Here is a 21,420-nt window from a genome sequence, read left to right as displayed (position 1 = left end):
CCGAGTGACTACATCAGCCTCGATGAGTTCAAAGTTCGTAATATGTCTGTAATTGCTTAAATGAAGAGCAATTGTAGCCTTAGTGATGCATAAACCCTTGTGTTTGTAGGTCCTTTAATTGCCAATTTCGACCAGTCCATCCATATTTCAGCAATGAATTTCTACTCAGACTAATGCGTCCTTATAGTTTCCTCAGGAGGTCACGGTTGTTATGTGCGTACAAGTGATAGTCAAAGTCAAAACTCACAGAAAAGGGACATTTTAAGCGGTTAGGTGAAGTCTTGTCAACTTTGCCTTGCAATCTACATCGTGTTCTACAATGAAGCAGCCTAACAAGTGACGCGCCATTAAACTTAAAAGACTTGCTCATTTGGATTCCCGTGGCTAAAATAGAACCTGGACAAACAGTCGGACGACAGAGAGCTGAAGACAACCCCACAAGAATAAGTGGGTGATGGAAACCAGTTTTGTGAGTTTGATAGTCACTCGGTTGCAAAATTTACAAAACTGAAAGTGGTTTACTTAGGTTTTGGTAGTAGAGTGACTATAAAAGGCGTTATTTGACCGGTGCATTCCACAGATGGAAAGTTGCGATTCCTTGTTCGGATTAAACGAGGGTATTTAATTTTATACCGGTTAAAAAAGGAACGACCTTAGCGGTACTATACATAGTAGTAAGCGGCGGCTGTGCCCTGCGGCCGACGGCAGCGGTGGTGTATGCATGGAACCGCATTTGGTGATAAATTAAGTTTGTTTTTCAACAAAAAAATATTTAGTTCAAACGTAATGATTTCGGCTATGGTGTATCCCAACTTCAATTCTCTCTAGCAATTGGTGTGAATATTTATCCAGCTCGTGGATCGTCTGGATTATATCAAAACCTGGGTGCATCAATCCACTCTGGAGGTCAGCGCTCCGACAATGATGGGAAGCAGGCTGTGTGATGAGATAAGCACGCGCTGACCCAGAGATAATCAGAACGCAAATAAGCGTAGGTCGTGACCCCATTGAGAGCAGTTGCACACGAGAGGAAAAGTCTGACAACTAACTTAAACTCATAGATGTCTGTACTTGATCATCCACATCTATACCTGAGGTGGTGGCTTTCCAAGCGTTTTAATCACTTTTGTCCCTTACAGGGGCTGCTACCGTATCCCGGATTGGTTCAGTCATGATGCCAAATCTTCGTGCTAAGACAGTTTTTCAGGCGCTAGCAAAACGCTAAGGCAAGCATATACGTATGTACTAGAAGACAATGCAGAAAATTGGGTGCGGTTTTCACTCATTTATCCAGATTCTTTTATTCAATAAACTCCAAAGTCTCTGATGGAGTTAGCAAGCCCTTATAATTGGATCTGATCTTAGTTGCTAATTGTAAAGTTGCAAATTAGCCTTCATCAATCAAACCGAGTAGATAGATTTCGTAATCACTCCTAAAATGTAATGAGAAATAAATTTGTAATTAACAAAATCAGAGGAAGTTCACCACTTCCAAATCATCTTGCATTTCACACTAAGGAGACAAGAGTGGCAAAAGGGGACGTTGTCATGGTGCCCATGGTGGTAGTGGGGGTGGAGGAAAGGAGGGAGGGGAGGAAGAGTGATTGTCCTGACTTTGTAGCTGCGTCACAGCCTGCAGTTGTCGAATGTATGCAATGGCTATCCGTAGTGTTCGCAGTTTTGTCAACTTGGTATCGTGTGGAACATGCGGAAGGGAGGCTCGTAGTTGCGCGAATGCTCTATTTAATGCCTCCGTTCGACGTCTATCCTGCTCACGTTGGGTGGCTCTTCTTTTTCTCTCGTATTCGTCATCTTCGCTTTGCACGTCAGTGGAAGAATTCCACTTATCCTAAACATAAGGCAAAAGTGAAACCACAATTGGTGCTGTGTGGAATCTTCACCATAGGCTCTTTGGATTGATGAATAAGATCACTTGAATTAACTATGGTGTTTTAAAAGACTAGCAGTCCCTACTACATTAAAACGAGCAAATTTTCAGATTTGCTACTTATATAAATAAGTAGGGCAGTCTGAGAAAAGGGAAGATGGAATTTCAGAAGTGCCAGACAGATTACAATAGGTAAAACGAGATGAAAAATGCTTAGGTGTAAAATTAAAAATTTGTGGGTATTAAGTCATTTCGATACCTTGGATAGTTCATCACGTGTCACAGTGACCAAACAAAAAACGCGGCAATTGTAATAAAGCAAAAGTTGATTAGCCAATTTTTTATTAAAACACTCCTTTTGTGCTGTCCTAGTTAGAGGCAATGCTTCTCGACAATTCATGTTTACTTCAATTTTTCAAAGGTTTTGTCATTTTCGATCAGGGAGATAAAGGCTATTAGTAAAATAAAATATCTTGGACGTCGTCCTTTGCTGCATTTGCAACTCATTCCAGCGTTTGACTGATACCTGAAAAGCTTAGGCATGGAGAACCGTTTTGCACCCAAGGTGAACAGGCCTACCATTCTTATAGGAAGACCTGTCTCTTTTGGAATTTTGTCACATGACAGCTTACATATTGGTCAGGCATCCAAAATGACACTTTTCACTCGCTAGCTGAGTGATCACTAGAATTCCTCCATTCTGTAGGCACGTTGGATGCCATCACAGCCGATCTTGTCACTGACAGACAGTCATAAAAGTACTGTACCGCATTGCGCTTAAAGTGTTCCGCAGATATGAGGGTAGCCTCTGATTTATCGTCTTCATCTACATGGGACATCTTTCAGCAACACATGCTGCTCCATACGTTTTGGTCTGGCATTTTGAAGAACAATATTTGGACTGACCCATCGTATGGACGCCGGCTGTTTGGGAGGAACTTTCAATTCCCAGTAATCCTTTTGTGATTAACAAATTCCCTTTCTTGTGGTTTTGGAGTAGCTTCCTGTGTCAATTGCAAATCCTATTCTTGAGTACTACATTAATGTCAAGAATGTCTTCAGTGGTTAAAAAGTGGTTTCAAAGTGCGGTAGGCTTTATAGTGTCAGTACTGACTGCAAAATACAAAAATGATTAAGGATTTAAAAATTACATTCGTGAATATCTCCTTAAAACAAATGACTCCAAAACCCGTAGATAAGGGAACCGAGCGATTTTGTGGCTGGACTCTTGGCCACCATAACTTTGGTCAGAACTCGCGCTCAAAACGCGTTTCGCATAGAAAATTCATATTTCACTGTCCTTTCCAGCATCTAGTGTGCTTGGAGCCTTGATCTACTTATCCACTACCATCGACACATATGTGTGACAGGCTGTTTTTATCAATTCAAACCAAATATGCTTGTGCTAAATCGTTTTATAACTAAAAAAAAATAAATAAAAACGGTAAAAGTCAACACGACGTCTTTTTGGTTTCAGGCGGGCGGTTATGTTTTTCGCCCAGCAAAGCCTTATACCGAACACATCGGTTCATGTCATCTGCCACATTAACATAATGCAGGACTTCCTTTTTCCTGTAAAAACCGGCTAAGAAAATAAAAAGCCATTAAGAGAGCAGAGGATGTTGCTGGAATTTTCGTGAATTCAGCCGCCTCCCATGGAGGCCAGTCTGTCCCACTGGCCTTAATTTCCGCCGCGAAGTTTTTCGATTAATCAAAACACTCCATTGGTGGGATACATGCTGAAAGGAGGATTGAACCATGTAATCAATGTACTTCATCTACTCAGTCTGGACAAATTTTGCGTACTGACGAATGGTCCGTTTAAGGCCTGCTGACACTACCATTGCCCATGACAGCCAGTGTTGGTTATTAATCCCCTGGGCTTATTCCGGCCATGATCCACGTGATTAGCACACAGCAGCCAATCAGCTTAAAGCCTCATTTCACCTATGTCAATTAGTAGCGGCGGATGTCATAGTAGCTTGATGTTGGGGTGCCTTCGACACACCAGTATGAAAAGTTTTTTTGAAGGAGAATGGGAATAAGACGAGCAATTAATTCAAAAGCCTTTGTACCTCCGGCCAAATAATAGATATGATTTATTCATCCTGAAGAATCAATGGTGAAAACCATTTTCACGTTCATTTTATGAGCAAATAAAGTGAACTGTTAATTAAAAAGTCAGACGGAATAAATGATAGTTCCAACTTATTTGAAAAAGACCTATTAGCAGATTAATTCAGCCAGGATAAATAAAGATGGATAATTGTTTGGAGAGATTTCATTCAATCATAGACAGTGAATACCCAGATATGGGGGAAAATTTTTTACTAGCAGAAAGGAGAACATAATGGAATGGTCATTTTGCCTCAGTGAGACAGCCACAAAGTGAAACGGGTTCCTATCCTAGTGAATTGTTATTGGCATTACAGTCTCCGTAACATGTACTTCCGTCTTGGCTGGATGGCCTCCCCACGACGCCTATAGGCGGCAAGTCCTTCCGTACACCAACATTAAACCACCCTTCTACTTTGATGTGCCTCTTTACGGCTTCAGAGAAGGCCTGGATAAGGATCTCCAAGCTGATTAAAAAGTTTTAGACGTCGACTTGAAACCATGCGTGTGAGGAACCGAATACTACCTTTGGAGTGGGAAACAACTACGGTTGAAGAGGTTACAGGAGTGGAACTTTGGAACGCCTATGCCTACAAATAAGTTTTCCCAGTCGATACCCAGGAACTTGGTGATAGTGAGGTAAAAGTCACCAGAGCTTCGACAGTCGTAACCAGTATGGGTCTTGTCGTCACTATGGCAACATCTTACCGTAACTTATTTACCTTTGGTGATAGCATGAAGTGTAAAGAGAAATATGCACATGCATGTTTAAAAAATACCTTTATATCCTAAAAAAATGTCTTTACAACCAAAAGGGTCGTTTTTCCTCTTGTGTGAACTTTGGTGTAGATCGACTTAGCACAACCGCTAACAAACGTAGTTAAGAAGTTAAAGATTTCCACAGGGCAGCGTATTTTAACTTTTAGTAAAAAATTAGAAGCATGGAACAATCCAAATTTGGACTTTAAAAAAGAACAATCAAGGTAACCGTTAATGAAGTGCGTGAGAGATAATAATCACTCATCATAAAGGGACATACCTCCTCGATATTAGACGACTTAATTTCCAACAGATTGACAGCAGGATTAAAGATTGAAGCTCGTACGCGTTTACCCGAACTGCATAGTTTCTCGTCACATCGTAGAGACTTCTTCTCCTGTTGCTTTCGACGCTTATGCCAGAGGGCTAACTGTTGGGTACCGAACTCCATGACTTGTGGGATCGTGACCACTGCGGACATTAGTTCGGATCGAGAGGCTTATTCCACCAATCAGTACGGGTTTTCGAGAGGGGGGGGGAAGTGGGCACCGGGGTGAGTGTGTTCTATCATCAAGAGTCTCCCTCTTACCCCTCCCTCCACTGTCCTGCGCCCCTTAGGCAAAGGAGAGGGGACAGGGACTGACAGGAGTAGGTGGAGGGGGAGACAGATTGTGCACCTGGATGAAGAGGGAGAGAGAAATGACAGGCTTTTGAAGACCAGGTTTGATGATGAGGATGACCAGTGGGACACACCGGGGTCGTCTAAAGTGTCCCGCAGTCTGTGTCTTATGGCAGATAATGCGTATATTTAACCGCCATAAATCAGATCATTTGGGGTAGTTCCCCATACCCATGGCACACTTAATACGCTTTAGTCTGAGTGTAAATAATCACGGAAACTTAGCCGTCCGACTAATTTATTCGAAGGGTATAAGGAAAGGTCACCCCTGCTTATTTCGGTTTCTGCCCCTAGGTTTTCGCGTGGATCAGCGGCGTTCAACTCTAGCCGGGACTATTGCTTTGACATTTGTATGGGATGGGATGTTAGCATGGTGCAAACGCATGCAATGGCAAGTGGAAAAGGCGTCGTGGGCTGGTCCTGATACCTTTAGCAAAGGTGGGAAGCCTAAAGATGGGAAAATCCGCACAAGACTTAAAGTAGAAGCATTTAAAAGGTGGAAATGTTGCAGAGGTGGTGGTGGTGGTAGTTTCCACTACCTATCCTTAGTAATCATTCCTGTGAGTATTTGACCAATGCTTGAAGTGCTTGATAGCCTCATTACTTGTTTCATAAGAAAAATAAACAAGAGACAAAACCTCCTGCCATTGGCCAAAGCAATGGTTTTTTAGGATAGGGCATGTCTGCTGACAAATCTTTCTGTGCCGAAGTCGCTTCTGAAGGACTTGATGCATCTCTGGGTGATCTATCACCAAAAGATTCCTTTTTAACACGTCGTTCAAGAAGGCTCTTTATTTGTGAGATTGGATGAAACTCAGTTCATCAAGTAGGCAAGTCTGAACCGCATCCATCAGGAATCATCGACATTTTAGGCGTGAGGGTTCAGCCGAAGTGGGAGACGGATGCCAGGGCGAGTGTACGGTGCGAGTGGCGCCTATCAACCCGTGCTTTTTAATACATGCGTATAAACATGCACCTTGAAAGTCGCTGTCACGGGTCATTGCGGTGAGCTGTAGCATGAGGTCGAATGGGTCTTTTTGACCATCCAGTATTCAAGCGAATTTGAAGTGATCTACCGTACCTTAACCCATTCGCCATCTGTAAATGCATCCAACACTTCACTGGCTATGTCTCCACCTACCTAAACATCAAAACGTTCTGCGCGTAGTCCTCGCTGGCGCATTATGCACACTGCATCCTCAGGTGGACGCCAAAGAACGTGTTTTGACGTGTCGGATTACCGTCACGTGCTAGTCGGTTGCGTGCGCAAATAAGCTGGCCGGACTGGCGACCCTGGAAGCACATAAATGTGGTTAACAGTAGTGTGGAATGCTAGATGCTTGAAACTTATGAAGCGGATCTTTCCAGTCTCCCCCGATTCAGCCTCCAAACTGGGTGTTATGGCGTTTTAATCATGCTACTGATTCCACCGCTAAACCTGGGTGCCTCCTTATGGCATCAAGAATAACTCAAGGGCGGTGTGGTAAAATATCTACACATACTTCGTTCCATGTAAAGAATTATGGTTTTCTAATGAAAGCCTGCATCTAGATAGACTAGTGGGATAGTGAATTTGAAAACATCCAGAAGAATAGGAAGGAGGTAAATCAACCCCCGCAGTAATTGTGAATGTATCATTAGGCCATTTGAAGGAGGCGGAAGACAGCTGTTCCTAAGGCCACCTCATTCCAAATGTCCTTGACACGAACATTACCAAGATCCCGGAGGAGTATTTGATATTGCCTTCACAGCTGATCCAACCTGTTCGGGACACATAATTTGGACTACAAGAACAGTTACCCTAAACCAATAAGAAATGTGTGTCACATTTATGTGACGCTGTTCGAGAGCGTGCTATACAAATCTGTAATACGCTGAAAAAGAACACCGAAACCCATCCAACAAATGAGAAATTGAGGAATGAAGGATAATATCCGTAAGGACGCCAAGACAGATATAACAAACCATTGAATGATTCGGGAAAATATTCCAACTGCAAAGTCAATTCCTCCCACATTAGATTTAGACCAGAGCATTAGTTAAACACATTAACCAGTTCTAAAATAACTTGTATTTAGCCCTCTAGGGTGAGGCGGGGACGTAGACTTTCCATTTTCTCGCATCGTCATTCTACACCTGCACATTGAATTAAAGACCAATGGCATAGGATCTAGTGGAATGGGAGGCATGGCAGAGCATAGCCTAGCATACAAATTCTTTTACCTCACCATTCTCCCCTCCCCCCACCTCACCTCCTTGGGTTGTCTTCGTTAAAATCGCACCTGGTAGTGGGAGTGATGGTGGTCAGTGGGATGGGTGGATGCCGCTGCAGTCCAATCACCGTGGTCCCCCACGCTGGTGCGGGAGCCAACGCGATAATGCTTTCGAGGCAGGCCCAGACAGGGAGGGGAGGCGCGGACGGGGGAGACGGGCATTCGAGATGCGGCATTTATAATGCCCCAAACACCTGATTTCCATGTAAGAGAAGAGGGGGAGAACATTTGTGGGGCGATGCTAAACGAATAGACTTTGTTTTGTCCCAAAGTAATTCACCCCAGACTAGGTAGATTTTTACCCACGTGGGAGAATTTGGAACCACGAGGAAGGATAAAACTAAGAGGTAGGTTTTAGAGGCAAAAGCATGCTATTCACTCAATCTTTTATGAAAGGCTAGGCAGCAATTGTTGGGGTCGTCATTGCTTCCTTGTCGGATTGGTAGTTCACCTGGCTGTAACTTTTCCCCTTGTGATTTCCGCATAAGTAAAATCACGATAACCGCGACAAAGAAAGGAAAAACTCGATCCTCATTCACACATGGCATCAAGGTGGAAGTACAAAAAGGGGGATTAAAAGTCATGCGCAAGTAAGATAACGCTTCCCTCCTTAGCTATGCGCATATGACCTCACTGCAAACTTTTAACCAATCAAATTGGAGAATCCAGTTAAACAATAAGGTCACATGATTTCGCTCTAGCGTAAATCCAAAACCTTCGGATGCGAAAGTCGATATGGGATAGGACATCATCTTTGCGCAGGCATTCGTAACTACGGCACCGAAGGAAAGGCAATTATTAAAACTGGGACTAAGCACCAAGGTTTGAGAGGAAAATCTTCCACCAAAGCTGGCATACTTTAGGGATTTAAGGGAGAAAATCTGACATGACGCATATGTGGTGCTGAAAAAAGTGCCAAAACCGTTCAAGAAATGCTGTGTTACACAACAACTCTAAATAACCAAAGTGGAGGAAGAAAATGATGTCAGAGGGGACTTAACTTCTATACTTAAACAGATTAATTGCCGATTTCTCTAGAAGCTAGAAATCTGAAAGTAGGGGGGAACTTATCAGGTCTTCTCGTTACTTGTATCGTCAGCGTTTCGATACATCTGTAACTGGTTTCATCTAACTCTCTGATATAGTACACCTAGATTACCCTCTCCATGAACTTTTCCCTGCAACAAATCATTCCACTTTGTTACATTAGAGACCCACCTAACTCCCTAGTGAGAGTAAAATATACTATTATGAGCAAAGTACATCATTATAAGCAAATTTGGGTCGCTGCCCACTACCTCGAATGTATGATAAAAAGGAAAGCATAAAACAGAATGACTACCTTTATTTTGCGCAAAAAAATGAGTAGATGGAACGAATACTACAATGTTACTAATAACATCAGCAGTACCGGCAGATTAACCTTGGTCATTTAGTTGACCTTCTTGAAGTACTCCTTTGCGCCTTCAACATCTGGCTTCATGGAGGGTGATTCAGGGGTCCAGTTCGCAGGACAGACTAGAAGAAACACGGAGTTCAATTGACACCTTCGATAACAGGGTCTCAGGAAAAAATTTAACCACCACAGAAACTCAGCCGTTTTGGAAATAACCATGTTCCACAAATTAGTGCTAATTTTTTTCTAACCAAAACACAAATAAGAAAGTAACTAACATTACCAGGTCAAGAACATTCTATATCGACCTATTTTACAACAATGAACTCAATCACCTTGATTGCGACAGAATATAGCGCGTAAACTAAGGATGCATCTCACTTATTGTCACCGTGCCAACCCAATCAGAATTTATGAAATTCCCGGCGTACCTTACAAAGGTGCAGAAATGGTGTTAATGACACACTGGGAGCATAACAATTGTCAACAATGTACGTAGCATTGCGTTTAAAAGGTGTCATTTAATGGCTCCCCAGTGGCTATACAAGAAAGGTTGAATGTTAAACGAAATTAGATGTCAAACATTTTTTCTTATAAAATCGAAGGTTTCTAAAACGACAAGCAATACATATGTGGTGATTGTGAGGAGGGGTAAGATTTGAAGATGGATAAACACTGTAAAGCATTGTAGGCTGGGAATCAAATTTAATTTAAATACCAATCTCTTGCCCATGTTTATCGGCTAAGGGTCAGGTTACTACTATACAAAATCAACTCGATTTAAAACGTGGCAGGAGTGTCGTAACAAAAAAGTAAAAACTAGCATCACCAACTCTATTAGGAAATTCAAGTACTCATGCACGTAAAACTACGTAGCGATAGCTCGCAAAGTAGGTGGGGAGCGTGACAGCTAAGCTTGCAGCAGCAGCAACAACAGCCAAGACGACAAAAACAACAAGTAAGTGTCATAAAATTCATAAGTAATGTTTAAGATGCATAAAATATTGCCCACCTTCTCCATGTTCATCAACAAACTGAAATGCCTTAACAAGACGAAGAGTTTCGTCAACAGAACGACCGACGGGTAAATCGTTAATTGTCATGCTTCGAACAACACCCTTTTGGTCAATAATGAAAAGTCCGCGAAGGGCCACACCTGCATCCTCCAGTAAAACTTCATATTCTCGCGATATCTCTTTTTTGTAGTCGGCCAAAAGGGGATACCTTAAACCGCCCAATCCACCTGCCTAAAAAGCAAAATATCGCCATCAGATACTACGTTTATTGATGCAAAAACATGCTTCATAGCTGTAAAGATGCTTACTTTCCGCGGTGTGTTGATCCAAGAGAGATGACTGAAATGTGAATCTGTAGAAACACCGATAACGTTACATCCGATTTTACTAAATTCATCAATACGATCGGAGAACGCTATGAGCTCAGTCGGGCAAACAAAAGTGAAGTCCAGAGGATAAAAGAAAAGGACGAGATATTTTCCGAGGTAGTTTCGCAGTTCGATTTCCTTAAATTGGCCATCAACAACAGCGGTTCCAGCAAAATTAGGGGCTTTTTGTGTGACTTTCACTGCGAGTCCGCGAGACTGGAATTTTGGCACGATATAAGTGGAAGCAGAAAGGGAGACGAAAAGCTTGGAACGGAGATGAGGTATAAGGCGCTGCATTGTTCTAGAATCACTAAGCAATTTATAGAACAAACACAGATATGGGCAGATGAATCTGGGATTCACAAGCTATTAGAGATCACATTTGTTACACTTAAACTGGTGCTAAATGCTCATGAAGGAAAATAAAATGTGTATACCAACACTGACATGTGAAAGTTAGAAATATCAAAACAGAACTTGTCAGAGAAACCCATGACTAGTAGTGATCAATAGCACAACAATAAAAACACCAACTTTAGAAGAAGGGGTTGTTAACCCACGTGTTTTAATACGTGTACGAAACAATTTACGGTGCTAAATCGGGTGATTAACCGTAATAAGGACCACCAGTTGGCCTCTTGTTTATTCCACGCATTTAAACATTTTAAGTGACTAAGATAATGAGTACCACTAACACTATTAATAAAACCCGACATTTGTCATCAAACCCTAAAATTAACTATATGAACAGACTTAAAACATAGATTGCGTGATATCACGAATAAGAACCGACCTAGAGCACACAACCACCGGCCCACAAAACAACAACTTAAACAAATATGGGTCTCAGAAGTACTTTGATACCTAAAGACAACCAGATGAGAGCCAATTTTGATTAATGCCACTACTTTTAACGCTTTTTTGCAACTTAGCAAATAAATATTTAAGCGACTCCTAATCTTCCCAGGAAACAAAACCGAAATACATCCATGTCACAAGGGGCAGGATCCAGAGTGGTACCAGATATTTGATGCTTGTAAGTTTTGGCAAGCTGCTTTTTAGACAACTTGTTAAGCCAGCACTCTTTTACACCTTACTCTTTAAAAACTTGGCGTCTTTTGCAAAAAGTGGTTAATTAATATCCTGCTAATTGACCAATTTATTCTTCCACTGATTTTTGACTGTCAGTCTTGAATAGAAACAAGCCACTTGACGGATCTAAAAACTAAAAGCAATGTAGCTCACACAGTAGGACAACTGCGGCGACTACGCATAATAGTGGTGGAATGGTACGTTGCCGAATGTCTCCCTGTTCTTATAATTTAACTTATAACTAGCCATACTGAGGTGGAATTATGTGAAGATGGAAGTATATACATCGGCCTTTACCTTTGGAATGCGGCTCATCAATATTCTAACACACTTTGATTGACAGTACGAGTGAACAAGTAACCAGATTACCAACTTCCAATCACAACGGCCTCATTCCGCAATTGCCATCATTCAACTCAGCGGAAACACGACGCAAATGGCAGCCCATACCCCGCACTGTGGTTAGCATGCCGCTTGTCCGCATGATCACATTGGTTGAGTTTACATGGTTTTGGTTGACTGTGAGGATGTTTCAACTCATTCATTACTTACCAGCCATCTTCGCAACATTTGAGACGAATGTGGAACGTAGGAGGGAGGGAGCCTTAGTGACGCCAACGACATTGAGCTTGACAGTGCATCGAGCACTGTCATTGCTCCACCGACGCCTAACGATGCGACACTGCCGAACACAGACAGCAAAGCAGGTAGTCAGTATTCAAACTGCCTGTCCAGTTCCCTACCAGAGTAATCAAAAGATCAGGACTTCAATGTGAATGTCTTTAAGGTAAACGACAGCGGACGCAAGCACTTGTCCGTTCTTTAACCAAAGTTGCGCCTGCTCACTTGCTTAAGTCTCCCTGTTGTCCCTGTAGAGCATCTGTACTATTGGATATCTTCGGTTAGTCGAAGTTGACCCCGTGCGAGAAAACGATCATTTTGACTCTCCTCTTCTCAAGTCATTTAGCTGACCAGACAGCTTCATCCTGCGCCAGGTGAAAGCGCGTATGCTCTTTAGTTAGTTATTCGATGTCCAGCTCTTCGTAATGAATCCATCCTCTAATTCCAGTTTCGTTTGCCACCTGTCTCCATTCTAGGCTGAGATGAGCGTTGAATAGTGGGATGAAGGAAGCACAAAAAGGGGAAGGAAAAGGAGTAGAAAAGAGGGAAAGAGTGGTGCAAACATTCCAAAAAACAGTAAGAAATCGAAAGGGAGCGGAGAGAACACGCGAGTCGAAGGGTCGGAATCCCTATGAGGAAAAGTGCCTGAAAAGAAAAACAGCAATTGAGGATAAAGCATTTTGTTACCCAAGTTGCGAGGATTGGAATGAATCTACGCAATCAGCGAATCAGTGGTTCAATCATGTGTGGTCCAAGAGACTTGACTTGAAATGTACACCGATGACAGACTGAATGAAATTACAAGTTAATGACTGACGGAGTGAAAAGGCGAAAGAAGGGAAGGAGATATTGGTTGTCTGAAATTTGCGACCGCCAGTACCAGGCCAAAGTGACAAATGTTCCAAAAGTCGACATCCCACATATATGACCGATGGAAGATCAAGACGATCCATAACTAGACTGGAGGATTAAATGGTTTTTTAAGTAGATGATGGACCGATGATTCAACACACGAAGTCCAAAAACTTAGGGCTAAAGACCACACAAGTGGTGAGTTGAAAGTTGTTGAAAGTGGGGGAATGAAGGAGTGAATGACCAAATGTAGATACAAAGACGATAAAAGCGAAGAGGCTGGTTAGTCGCAGGGGCCTACATCAGTTAAAAAATGTGTTTGTTCAGCAATTTTGGGGTCCGCGCCTAGCAATAGTCAAGCGACACAAGTTCCGTCCAGTGCTCGGTTCTATCAGTATGGAATACACGCATAGGCAGATGGGATCAGGAAATTTCGGTTGTAAAGACTGGCATAGCACTAAAGGTATTAGTAGGTATTTTGATCGTTGAGTACTGTGAGTAATATACCAAAATAGATTTGAATTCGGTTAGATTTTAGATTGATAAGGAGTGGTGAAACCCATTAATAGTAATAAACTCCAAGCTGTACAAAAAAGTGATCAGAAAACTAGGTAAATGCCGATCTAGATTAGTTGTGGCAAAGTAAAATATGATTTGCTTAGATGAGAACAGTGACGTCGCATACTTTACATATTTTAACGAAATGGCTGAATACAAGGGAGTCTACGACATGGAACAAAACCAAACAGGTAAAGGGTGAGGCAGAAACAAATAAAAAGACCATGTAATGAAAATGGTGATAAATCGTTTTTTACTGGCACCACAAACAAACATTGGATTCCCCTTATAAACTTAACAAATCGAGAGGCAACTATGCGCAAAAAAAATTGCGTATTGACACTATTTCTACAACGCTATCCAATTTGCGTTGCATCGCGTAACAACAAAGAAAGAAAACGACCTAGTTTTATAGGTCACAGCAACTTACACAACCGAGTACTTTTAATTGTTTCCATGACCTTAAAATTGCTATAAACAAATGTCATAAATTTTTATCAACATAAATGCATGCTTCAACAAAGTAGAAACACCATCGTAGTTGTGTCTTTATACAACTTTATCCTGTTGAAGTTTGCGTTTTTTTGACATTCTCGTTCGAGTGTTCTTTATTACCATTAAATTTTCGCTTCAATAAATCGCTTCGATCAGCAACTTACCCACATACCTTAACATTTGTGGACTTTACTTTAACCGCTAAATAGTTTAAATCATAAAGAAGGCTTTTATGCCCACATTAAGATGGTTAACACATTCACATTCGCCTTATCAGCACTTTCAAGTAGAGCCATCTCGATCAAATTTGCCTCATCTCCCCTTGTGCATTTTTTTAACTAAATCCCTCTCAGGAAATAATCCATCTACATTAACAATGTTCCATGAAACTACATTTCATCACCTTATGTAAAGACTAGCGAAGTGAACATGATCGTGTCATTCCGTGCTGAACCAGCAAGTGCTGTGGTGCACTGTAACGTGCTGCGTTATTCTGAATCGCTGTATAGCATAATAGACGTATCAACCTTTCTGGGAGGCTACTTCATCGTCAATTTGTACTTTCGTTTTAATTATCTTTCTTTTGTTGCCGAATTATTGTTGTCGTATGGCATTTCAAGCAAATTCTTTTTCTAATAATTTACAATTCTTCACAAAGTTTATTAAATATTTTCATTCAATCATTAACACATGCTTTCGTCCCCTCAATGACTCTCCCATTACTTCTCTTTTTCCCCACTGTCTTACTTAAGTCACTGTGTAATGTCAGTCATATAACGTACACAAATATCCCCAAAATGCTTCTAAGCCAAGTATCAATGAACAGGCAACGATAGTGAATTTGTTGACGTGATATCAAATGCTGCTTTCTAATTTCTCCCCATCTACACACAGTATGTCCTCAGTAAGGTCAGTGGGTGTGTAAATAACGGTGTCCGCCTCTTTGAACCATCCCTAGTAAGACTCAACACAGATTTCCGTTGAGAAATCATACTGATGACTGACATCAGCATAGCAAACAGTGTAATGCTTAATGATCTTTACTGAACTCCTCAAAATCAAACCCTTCCACTGATTTCAGAGCACCTTTCCTTCATCTTCACACCACTTTGTGTGCCTGCAAATCAAAGGTAGATAGACGGACCCATTATTGAATCACTGACTTTATTTACACTATTTTGAAGCTAAAAGGCAAAGTAGTTTATCGCTATGTAGCTAGAAGACGAAGTGGATATTTCCATCCGATGACACAGGTTTCTGTTCATCTGATGATACCGACTACAACTTGGCTGGAAAAGGTGTATGCAGGAAGGCCTAGAACCTAAATGCCTTCTATCCCTGTGATTTTACTGAACCCGAGTACCACCGTTGACACCCTCCCAACTTCGGAGTAGTTGGTCAGGCATGGAAGGGCGTACCTGGACACACCAACCAAACAATCACCATTACAACGGAACTTTACCAGCATGGATAGCCTCCTCATGAAACTATTGGCCTACAAAACCGCATTTCTTATTCCACAAGAGTTCAAAATAAGCTAATTAAAATCTACTAGGATGTGATGATAAGTAGATTTTGTATTACAAAGCTCGTTCAGACTAATGCTGCAAAGCTTTGCCATAAGGAAACTTGCACTTCTGAAAGGAAAAGGGGAAGAGGTGATTTTTTTACTGAAAAGCACAGAATCCTGCTAATTTGCTACATGAGAAACGCACAGTGGTAGCATTTTCCAAAGCGACTGCCTATTTTTGAAATCCGACAGACCACTAATGTTATAAAGATCTCGTAATTATACCACCGACTAGGAGAACAGCTATTCCTGAGGATCCACATGCTGGCCACCTAAGTTTCGATAAGATAGGGTCTCCGTCAAGGCTCCTGTGTCAGTGGCCAGAAGTGAATTCGGCTAGCAAGGATATTGCGTATACAAAATTGGCTCTAAGCCATTAAAGTCGCTTTTCCTCACCTTCTAGTTTTAATTTTTCAGCTATTATATGCTTATCGTTGTGGCCCATTCCCAGCTTAGCATCAAGCCTCTGCCATAATTAATCCACTTTTCATCTGGCCTACAGTTAATCTCACTACTTAGTTCCCAGTGTGCTCTAGAAAGAACATTCCACCATTAAGATGCATTGTTTGTTTTAGTAAATGGAAATCCTGCTCACTTTATAGCCAAAACTTTTCAGGAATAGATTTTAAAAACCACCATGTCGTCATTTGTGGCTATCCTGTGGAAAATCCCATCTATGTATGTTTAAACCTCGGCTTCGGTCATTGTACCTCCGCCGGGCGGCCTGGCCTCCTAGCCATGCTAGTATCCCTAGGCCCTACTGTACTTCGACTGTACTTAATCGGTCCCTGTGTTACGCCTTCTTTGGTCTTTGAGAGCTACAATTACTGCATGTAACATAAGAAGCCTTCACTACTACACTAGAAAATAGTATTTTGAAGTTTGAACCGTTATGATGCCAATTAAACAAGGATGATGGCTCCTGCTGCGTAGTTTACAATTTAGGGGTCATGTTTGTAAGTTAAGTCCTGAAGCAACGGAGGCCGTTACTATGCCGACCGTGTGTTCAAACCTGAATCGCCGACCTATTCATCTGACCTGGAGATGTATGCAGCTATTTGGTGTGCATGAACATGCAGCAGTTTGCAGGCTATAAAAGGTGAGAGCAGGGCAGACCACTTCATTCACACTTGCAAGGCGGTCCACTTTGGGACGCTGAGGCAGGCGTCTAGTTCCGCTGAGCCAGGGGCAGCTGGCGGAACTGAGATGGAAATCGTCTGTGTGGGCGCCGATGAACGCTTCAGCAGAATATACATAAGTCTGCTCACTGTTGCTCCTATTAAAACAAGCTACGTTCATGCTTTCTCACAGCCGATCATGTCTACTCAATCACTTCTGGATCATTGTCGTACACTTTGCAGAGCAACAATTGTGACCGCTCTCCGCTACCTCTGCCGTGACAATCGCGCAGCAAAGTCCAGTAAGCGGACTGTTTTGCCATTCCTCAAAGCATTTGTTGGCGCGAACACAATGATTGCCTCTGTTTTGACGCACTATTACAGCTGAGATGGCGAAGGGACTCCCTGCGGATGAAAAGCCATCCTTCGTCTTCTGCCTCTTCTCAATTCCTTCCTTTCCTATGTCGTTAACTGGGGTAAGTAGACAGACTGATCACTCCATGTGGAAGCATACTGCTTCGTGGCACACGGAAATATCACGTCATACATTCTTGTCATTTTTAAAGAAACACTTAAGCTGAGCATGCTTTTACCTTGTCAGTGTCGCCTGTCATTTTTTTTAGCTTAAAAGGGGAAACACCACACAAGGGACAGCTCAATTTCATAGGCCTGGAAATTTTATTCGGGTATTGTCTCTAATACCCTCAAATAGTCAATAAAGTACTCTTCATTGTGATTTTTACTTTCTTTGTAAATACGGGATGAATTGGGGAGTTTCTGAGGCGTTTCCTACTTTACAGAGAAAACAGTCTGCTACACATGTGACATTGCCAGTGAACAAGTTGAGCACTACATCATTTAGCTTGCGATTAAGTGTTGATGAAGTCATCTGGAAGCCGGAAAATTTATCGCAGATAATGCACATGGTTTGGGGGGGGGGGGATCTGCACGGGCTACACATGAATTGCTTAGAAGTGGAATATGTGACCAAAAGAACCATTCCAAAGGCTGGCTTTAGATGGTATTCGGGGCTTCCGATGAGCACCCATGGCAAACTTCTCATTTCTGGCCTTTGGTTGGTCGTGATTACGATGGTCATGGTGGTAAGGATGGCAGTACATCAAGGCGGGCTGAAAGATGTTTGATCATGAGGAAATGGATCCCATCAAAATTCAACCATTGCCTATCTTCCAGATTCCTGCGATTGGTCAAATGTACATTTGTTCATTTACTAATGGGTAAATCGACGAACAAGTTGATGGATGGCCGGTTGAATGGATGGATCCAGGAGGAATGTATTCATTAAAGATTGGTGGAAGACTAAATCGAATCGACATGAATGGGAGGATGACAAAAGTTCGTAGAAGCATAGACGGACGGAAGGAATTGCCATAGCAGACGAACGTAATTGCAGCACTTGGATTGATGAATGCATGAACCAATAGAGGAATGTATACACGACCGAATGGAATGCTTGTGAGAGAATGATATGGGATAGATAGATGAACTAACTAAGAGGTGGAGGATTCCTGGGTGGAGAGATGGCGCTTCTATGTATAACTGACCAAATATCAGCCAATCAAACTTCGACGCTCCTTACTTTATGGCCTGATTCAAATCATTTACATCTCATCCGTTAAATGAGCTAAATGGGATGATGATGAAGGCCAAGACACGATATGCTGCGAAGTGACACATGTCACCGATCAATTTGGATACCTGCCAACTGTCAGCTGTGAAGAAGAGAAGTGCTGAACCGCGAGAGCTGCTTATCAGCGCTACACATGGCAACCTGCTCCTCACCCCGATAGTCGGAATTGTTGTGGATGAATGGAAGACAGGACTTGCTATCCCGGTACCAAGGAGGTTGAAATCATTTACCTGATGTGCAGAGGCATTTGTTATTCCTTTCCCTCCTTCACTTTTCATTTTCCTCCCACTTCGTTGTTTCCTTCAAATGAACCACGATTTTCTTCATCTCCGTGAAATCGTGAATAACTGAACAACCACCACAGTTCCCTCTTCAGGTTGGAGGCAGCGGTTAGGACAAAATTAGGAAGAAAAATGAAGATTCTACCCTCAACTTCTGTAGAATTCCTTAGTAGTGAGTGGCCTATTTCCTGTCGTCATTCAGCACTGGCCTAAGAGTAGCGTAATACAGAGCCAGGCTAGCCCTGAGTCAGGATTCCAGTCATCCATTGTAAGTCTGTTTCATTTCGCCTTGCAGGTGTTAGATATGGACATACCAACATAGGCCCGTTTAAAGCCTTCTCTTTCCTCCCCTTTTGCTTCCTCCCTTCTCAAATCATCCTGTCAAAATGGAAATTCAGTGGATGTCACATTCTTTTTAAATTTGTCTTGATAATAAAAAAAACACTGCATCCTAAATCTTGCCTACCTCGTCTTACCAATGGCCAACATCTACCTTACCCGAGAAATGGGAAAATGGGCTCCCATAAACTTACCTTTGCCTATAGCACTATGGTGTTACATGAAACACGCTGTCTTGCATTTTCTTGGTTATATCAATTCGACATTCTATTCCATCCCCTCCCATTTTTAAATCATCTTTATTTCTATCCATTTTTTCCTCCTGCGTGCCACTTTTTCTGAACCCTTTTGCATGGGATTCTATGCACTCTTCACTTTTGCTCCTATCTCTCTCGATGAAACAGTCATGATGGGTGCTGTAGACTAAATGCAGTCTCGAATTTACCATGAACTCCTCTTACCTTATTCTATTCCTCAAAGGGGTGGGCACAGCGTAGTCCTCAATGTCTAAGTCTTTCTTTAGTCCGGCGTGTGTCTGTTCCACTGATCGCTATCAACGGAAGGTGGAAATGCACACTCAGGCAATCTAAGTTAGGTGATTTTGTCTATATGTGGGTCAACATACATCTAGAGGCATTTAAATTTGCTTTTCTCCTCTCAAACCACTTATTCAACCAAATAGATGGATTCATCTTGGACTAGGTCCGAGCACTTTGGCTGATTTTCAGTTCCTCGCAGACTCCATCTTCCACTTCTCATTTCTTTTTCCACCTGTCGTCCCCTCATGTTGAGAGGGGGGAAGCAGGAGTTACAAAGCAAGGAGAGGAGAAGTAGAGGAGAGTTAAAAAATGGAACACATTTGACAAGGAATAGAAGTGACACTAAGTTAAGAGAGATGGAACTGGCCTGAGTGATGAATAGTGAGGACCTCGAGAAGGAGATGCATCAGAAAGGCCGAAGGTGCGATTGCAGGCAGTTGGAAGAGCAAATATTCGCTCTAACCACAAAGATCGTAAGGAATTAGCGCTACTATTGAATCAATGGTTTCATCACGCATGCTCCAGTAATTAAAACTGGAACTTCCACATTTGCCTCCTTGAGAGGGATTAAAATTGAATGGAAGAGGTGGAGCAGAATGCGAAGGGGATAAAATATTGGCCGTCTGAAATAAGCAACAGCCCAGACGGAGAGATAAAGCTGGTTATTTAAACCATTTGACGACGTAATAGAGGAAGGGGACGGAAGTGGAGCAGAAGGCTAAGAAAAACTTCGCCTGGGAACTTCCGCGAGATGGTACTCAAATTCAGTAAACTAAACGCACACATTAAATCAAACTTCCTCTATTCTAATTGTGATTTGCATGACCTCTCCATCGATGTTTCCACGCACCTTGTTATTCAGTCGCAGGAATCCGTGTCGCTGAGATGGGCGCAACTGGTGGGAATGAGGTGGAAACTGTCTGTGCCCGCTTCAATGGCTGTCCCACTAAGCTCTACATAAGAATTCTCGAGGTCGTACCTACCGATATAGTTGATAAACAAGCTCACTCAATTGGGCGTCATATTGGTGGCAATCAGGCAAATCTACCCATTATTAGGTGAAGAGTTTACAAGCACAAATGTACCGATTGCCTTTATTTCGATGCGCTTTGCAGATTGAAGTTAGGATTTATGAACAGTAAGATCAGGGATTCTTCTACTTAACATAACTTCAGTAAAAGTTGTTTTCTGACCACGAGGATACACTACAAAGGCCTCAACTTATTTTCGGAAGAAGAGGGGGAATATGGCAGTAAAAGGAGAGGCACACTGACATTCAAGGAAATGTTGAAACTGAGTACGATAAGGTGATCGTCATCTGTCGGCATCACAATAAAGATAACATACAAAGGGGTGAATACTGAATGTAGTTTAATGCATATTTGTCCTCTTCTCAGTTACTTCTACGTGAGGTTTGCCTACAGTTGAGGCTTGATAAAGGTGCTAGAAACCATAATGAAGTCAACGTGTGACATCACTTGGATTATGACTGAACCACTTCACGAGAGAAATAAAACTAGTGAAAAATCACACCTTATATTAGGAGATGTTTGTGGGCAGTGAAAGGCGGCTTGCATTTACTTTCGCTATATACTTCAATATAATTAGAGGTGGTGGCCAACTTCAAATGCACGACTAACTACTCCAAGGTGAATACGAGGAAGGTGACCAATCAATGTACTTCAATAGACCGGACCCAGCTACAATTCTCCGATTTTGCTTTTCCTTTTATCCCAAAATTATTCTTCATTCCCTGGAAAAGTTAATATTCTGTTAATTTGGAGGCTAGATCACCAGCCAGTGATTTTCA

At 42.1% G+C, this 21,420-nt stretch overlaps 3 protein-coding genes across 3 annotated transcripts; 1 reads left to right on the top strand and 2 right to left on the bottom strand. All coding sequences in view use genetic code 11, as the record gives it.

The window, feature by feature from the left end:
• Positions 1-1,546: 1,546 nt before the first annotated feature.
• Positions 1,547-5,243, bottom strand: EGR_10292 (Heart- and neural crest derivatives-expressed protein; the record flags this gene model as incomplete). Its single annotated transcript, XM_024499541.1, has 2 exons — positions 1,547-1,849; positions 5,043-5,243. The coding sequence occupies 2 exons, from the start codon at positions 5,241-5,243 to the stop codon at positions 1,547-1,549; spliced, it is 504 nt and encodes a 167-aa protein (XP_024346045.1).
• Positions 5,244-9,146: 3,903 nt separating this feature from the next.
• EGR_10291 (Thioredoxin-dependent peroxide reductase) lies at positions 9,147-14,282 on the bottom strand (the record flags this gene model as incomplete). The annotated part of the gene is made up of 5 exons (XM_024499540.1): positions 9,147-9,232; positions 10,123-10,357; positions 10,435-10,795; positions 12,135-12,268; positions 14,277-14,282. The coding sequence occupies 5 exons, from the start codon at positions 14,280-14,282 to the stop codon at positions 9,147-9,149; spliced, it is 822 nt and encodes a 273-aa protein (XP_024346044.1).
• Positions 14,283-16,888: 2,606 nt separating this feature from the next.
• Positions 16,889-17,519, top strand: EGR_10290 (hypothetical protein; the record flags this gene model as incomplete). Its single annotated transcript, XM_024499539.1, has 3 exons — positions 16,889-17,102; positions 17,185-17,276; positions 17,424-17,519. The coding sequence occupies 3 exons, from the start codon at positions 16,889-16,891 to the stop codon at positions 17,517-17,519; spliced, it is 402 nt and encodes a 133-aa protein (XP_024346043.1).
• Between the last annotated feature and the right edge of the window lie 3,901 nt (positions 17,520-21,420).

This window comes from Echinococcus granulosus (assembly GCF_000524195.1).
Source record: "Echinococcus granulosus chromosome Unknown EG_S00206, whole genome shotgun sequence".
In the NCBI taxonomy this organism is placed as follows: domain Eukaryota; kingdom Metazoa; phylum Platyhelminthes; class Cestoda; order Cyclophyllidea; family Taeniidae; genus Echinococcus; species Echinococcus granulosus.
Note: the sequence above shows the minus strand (reverse complement) of the source record. Positions and strands in the feature narration are given on the sequence as shown.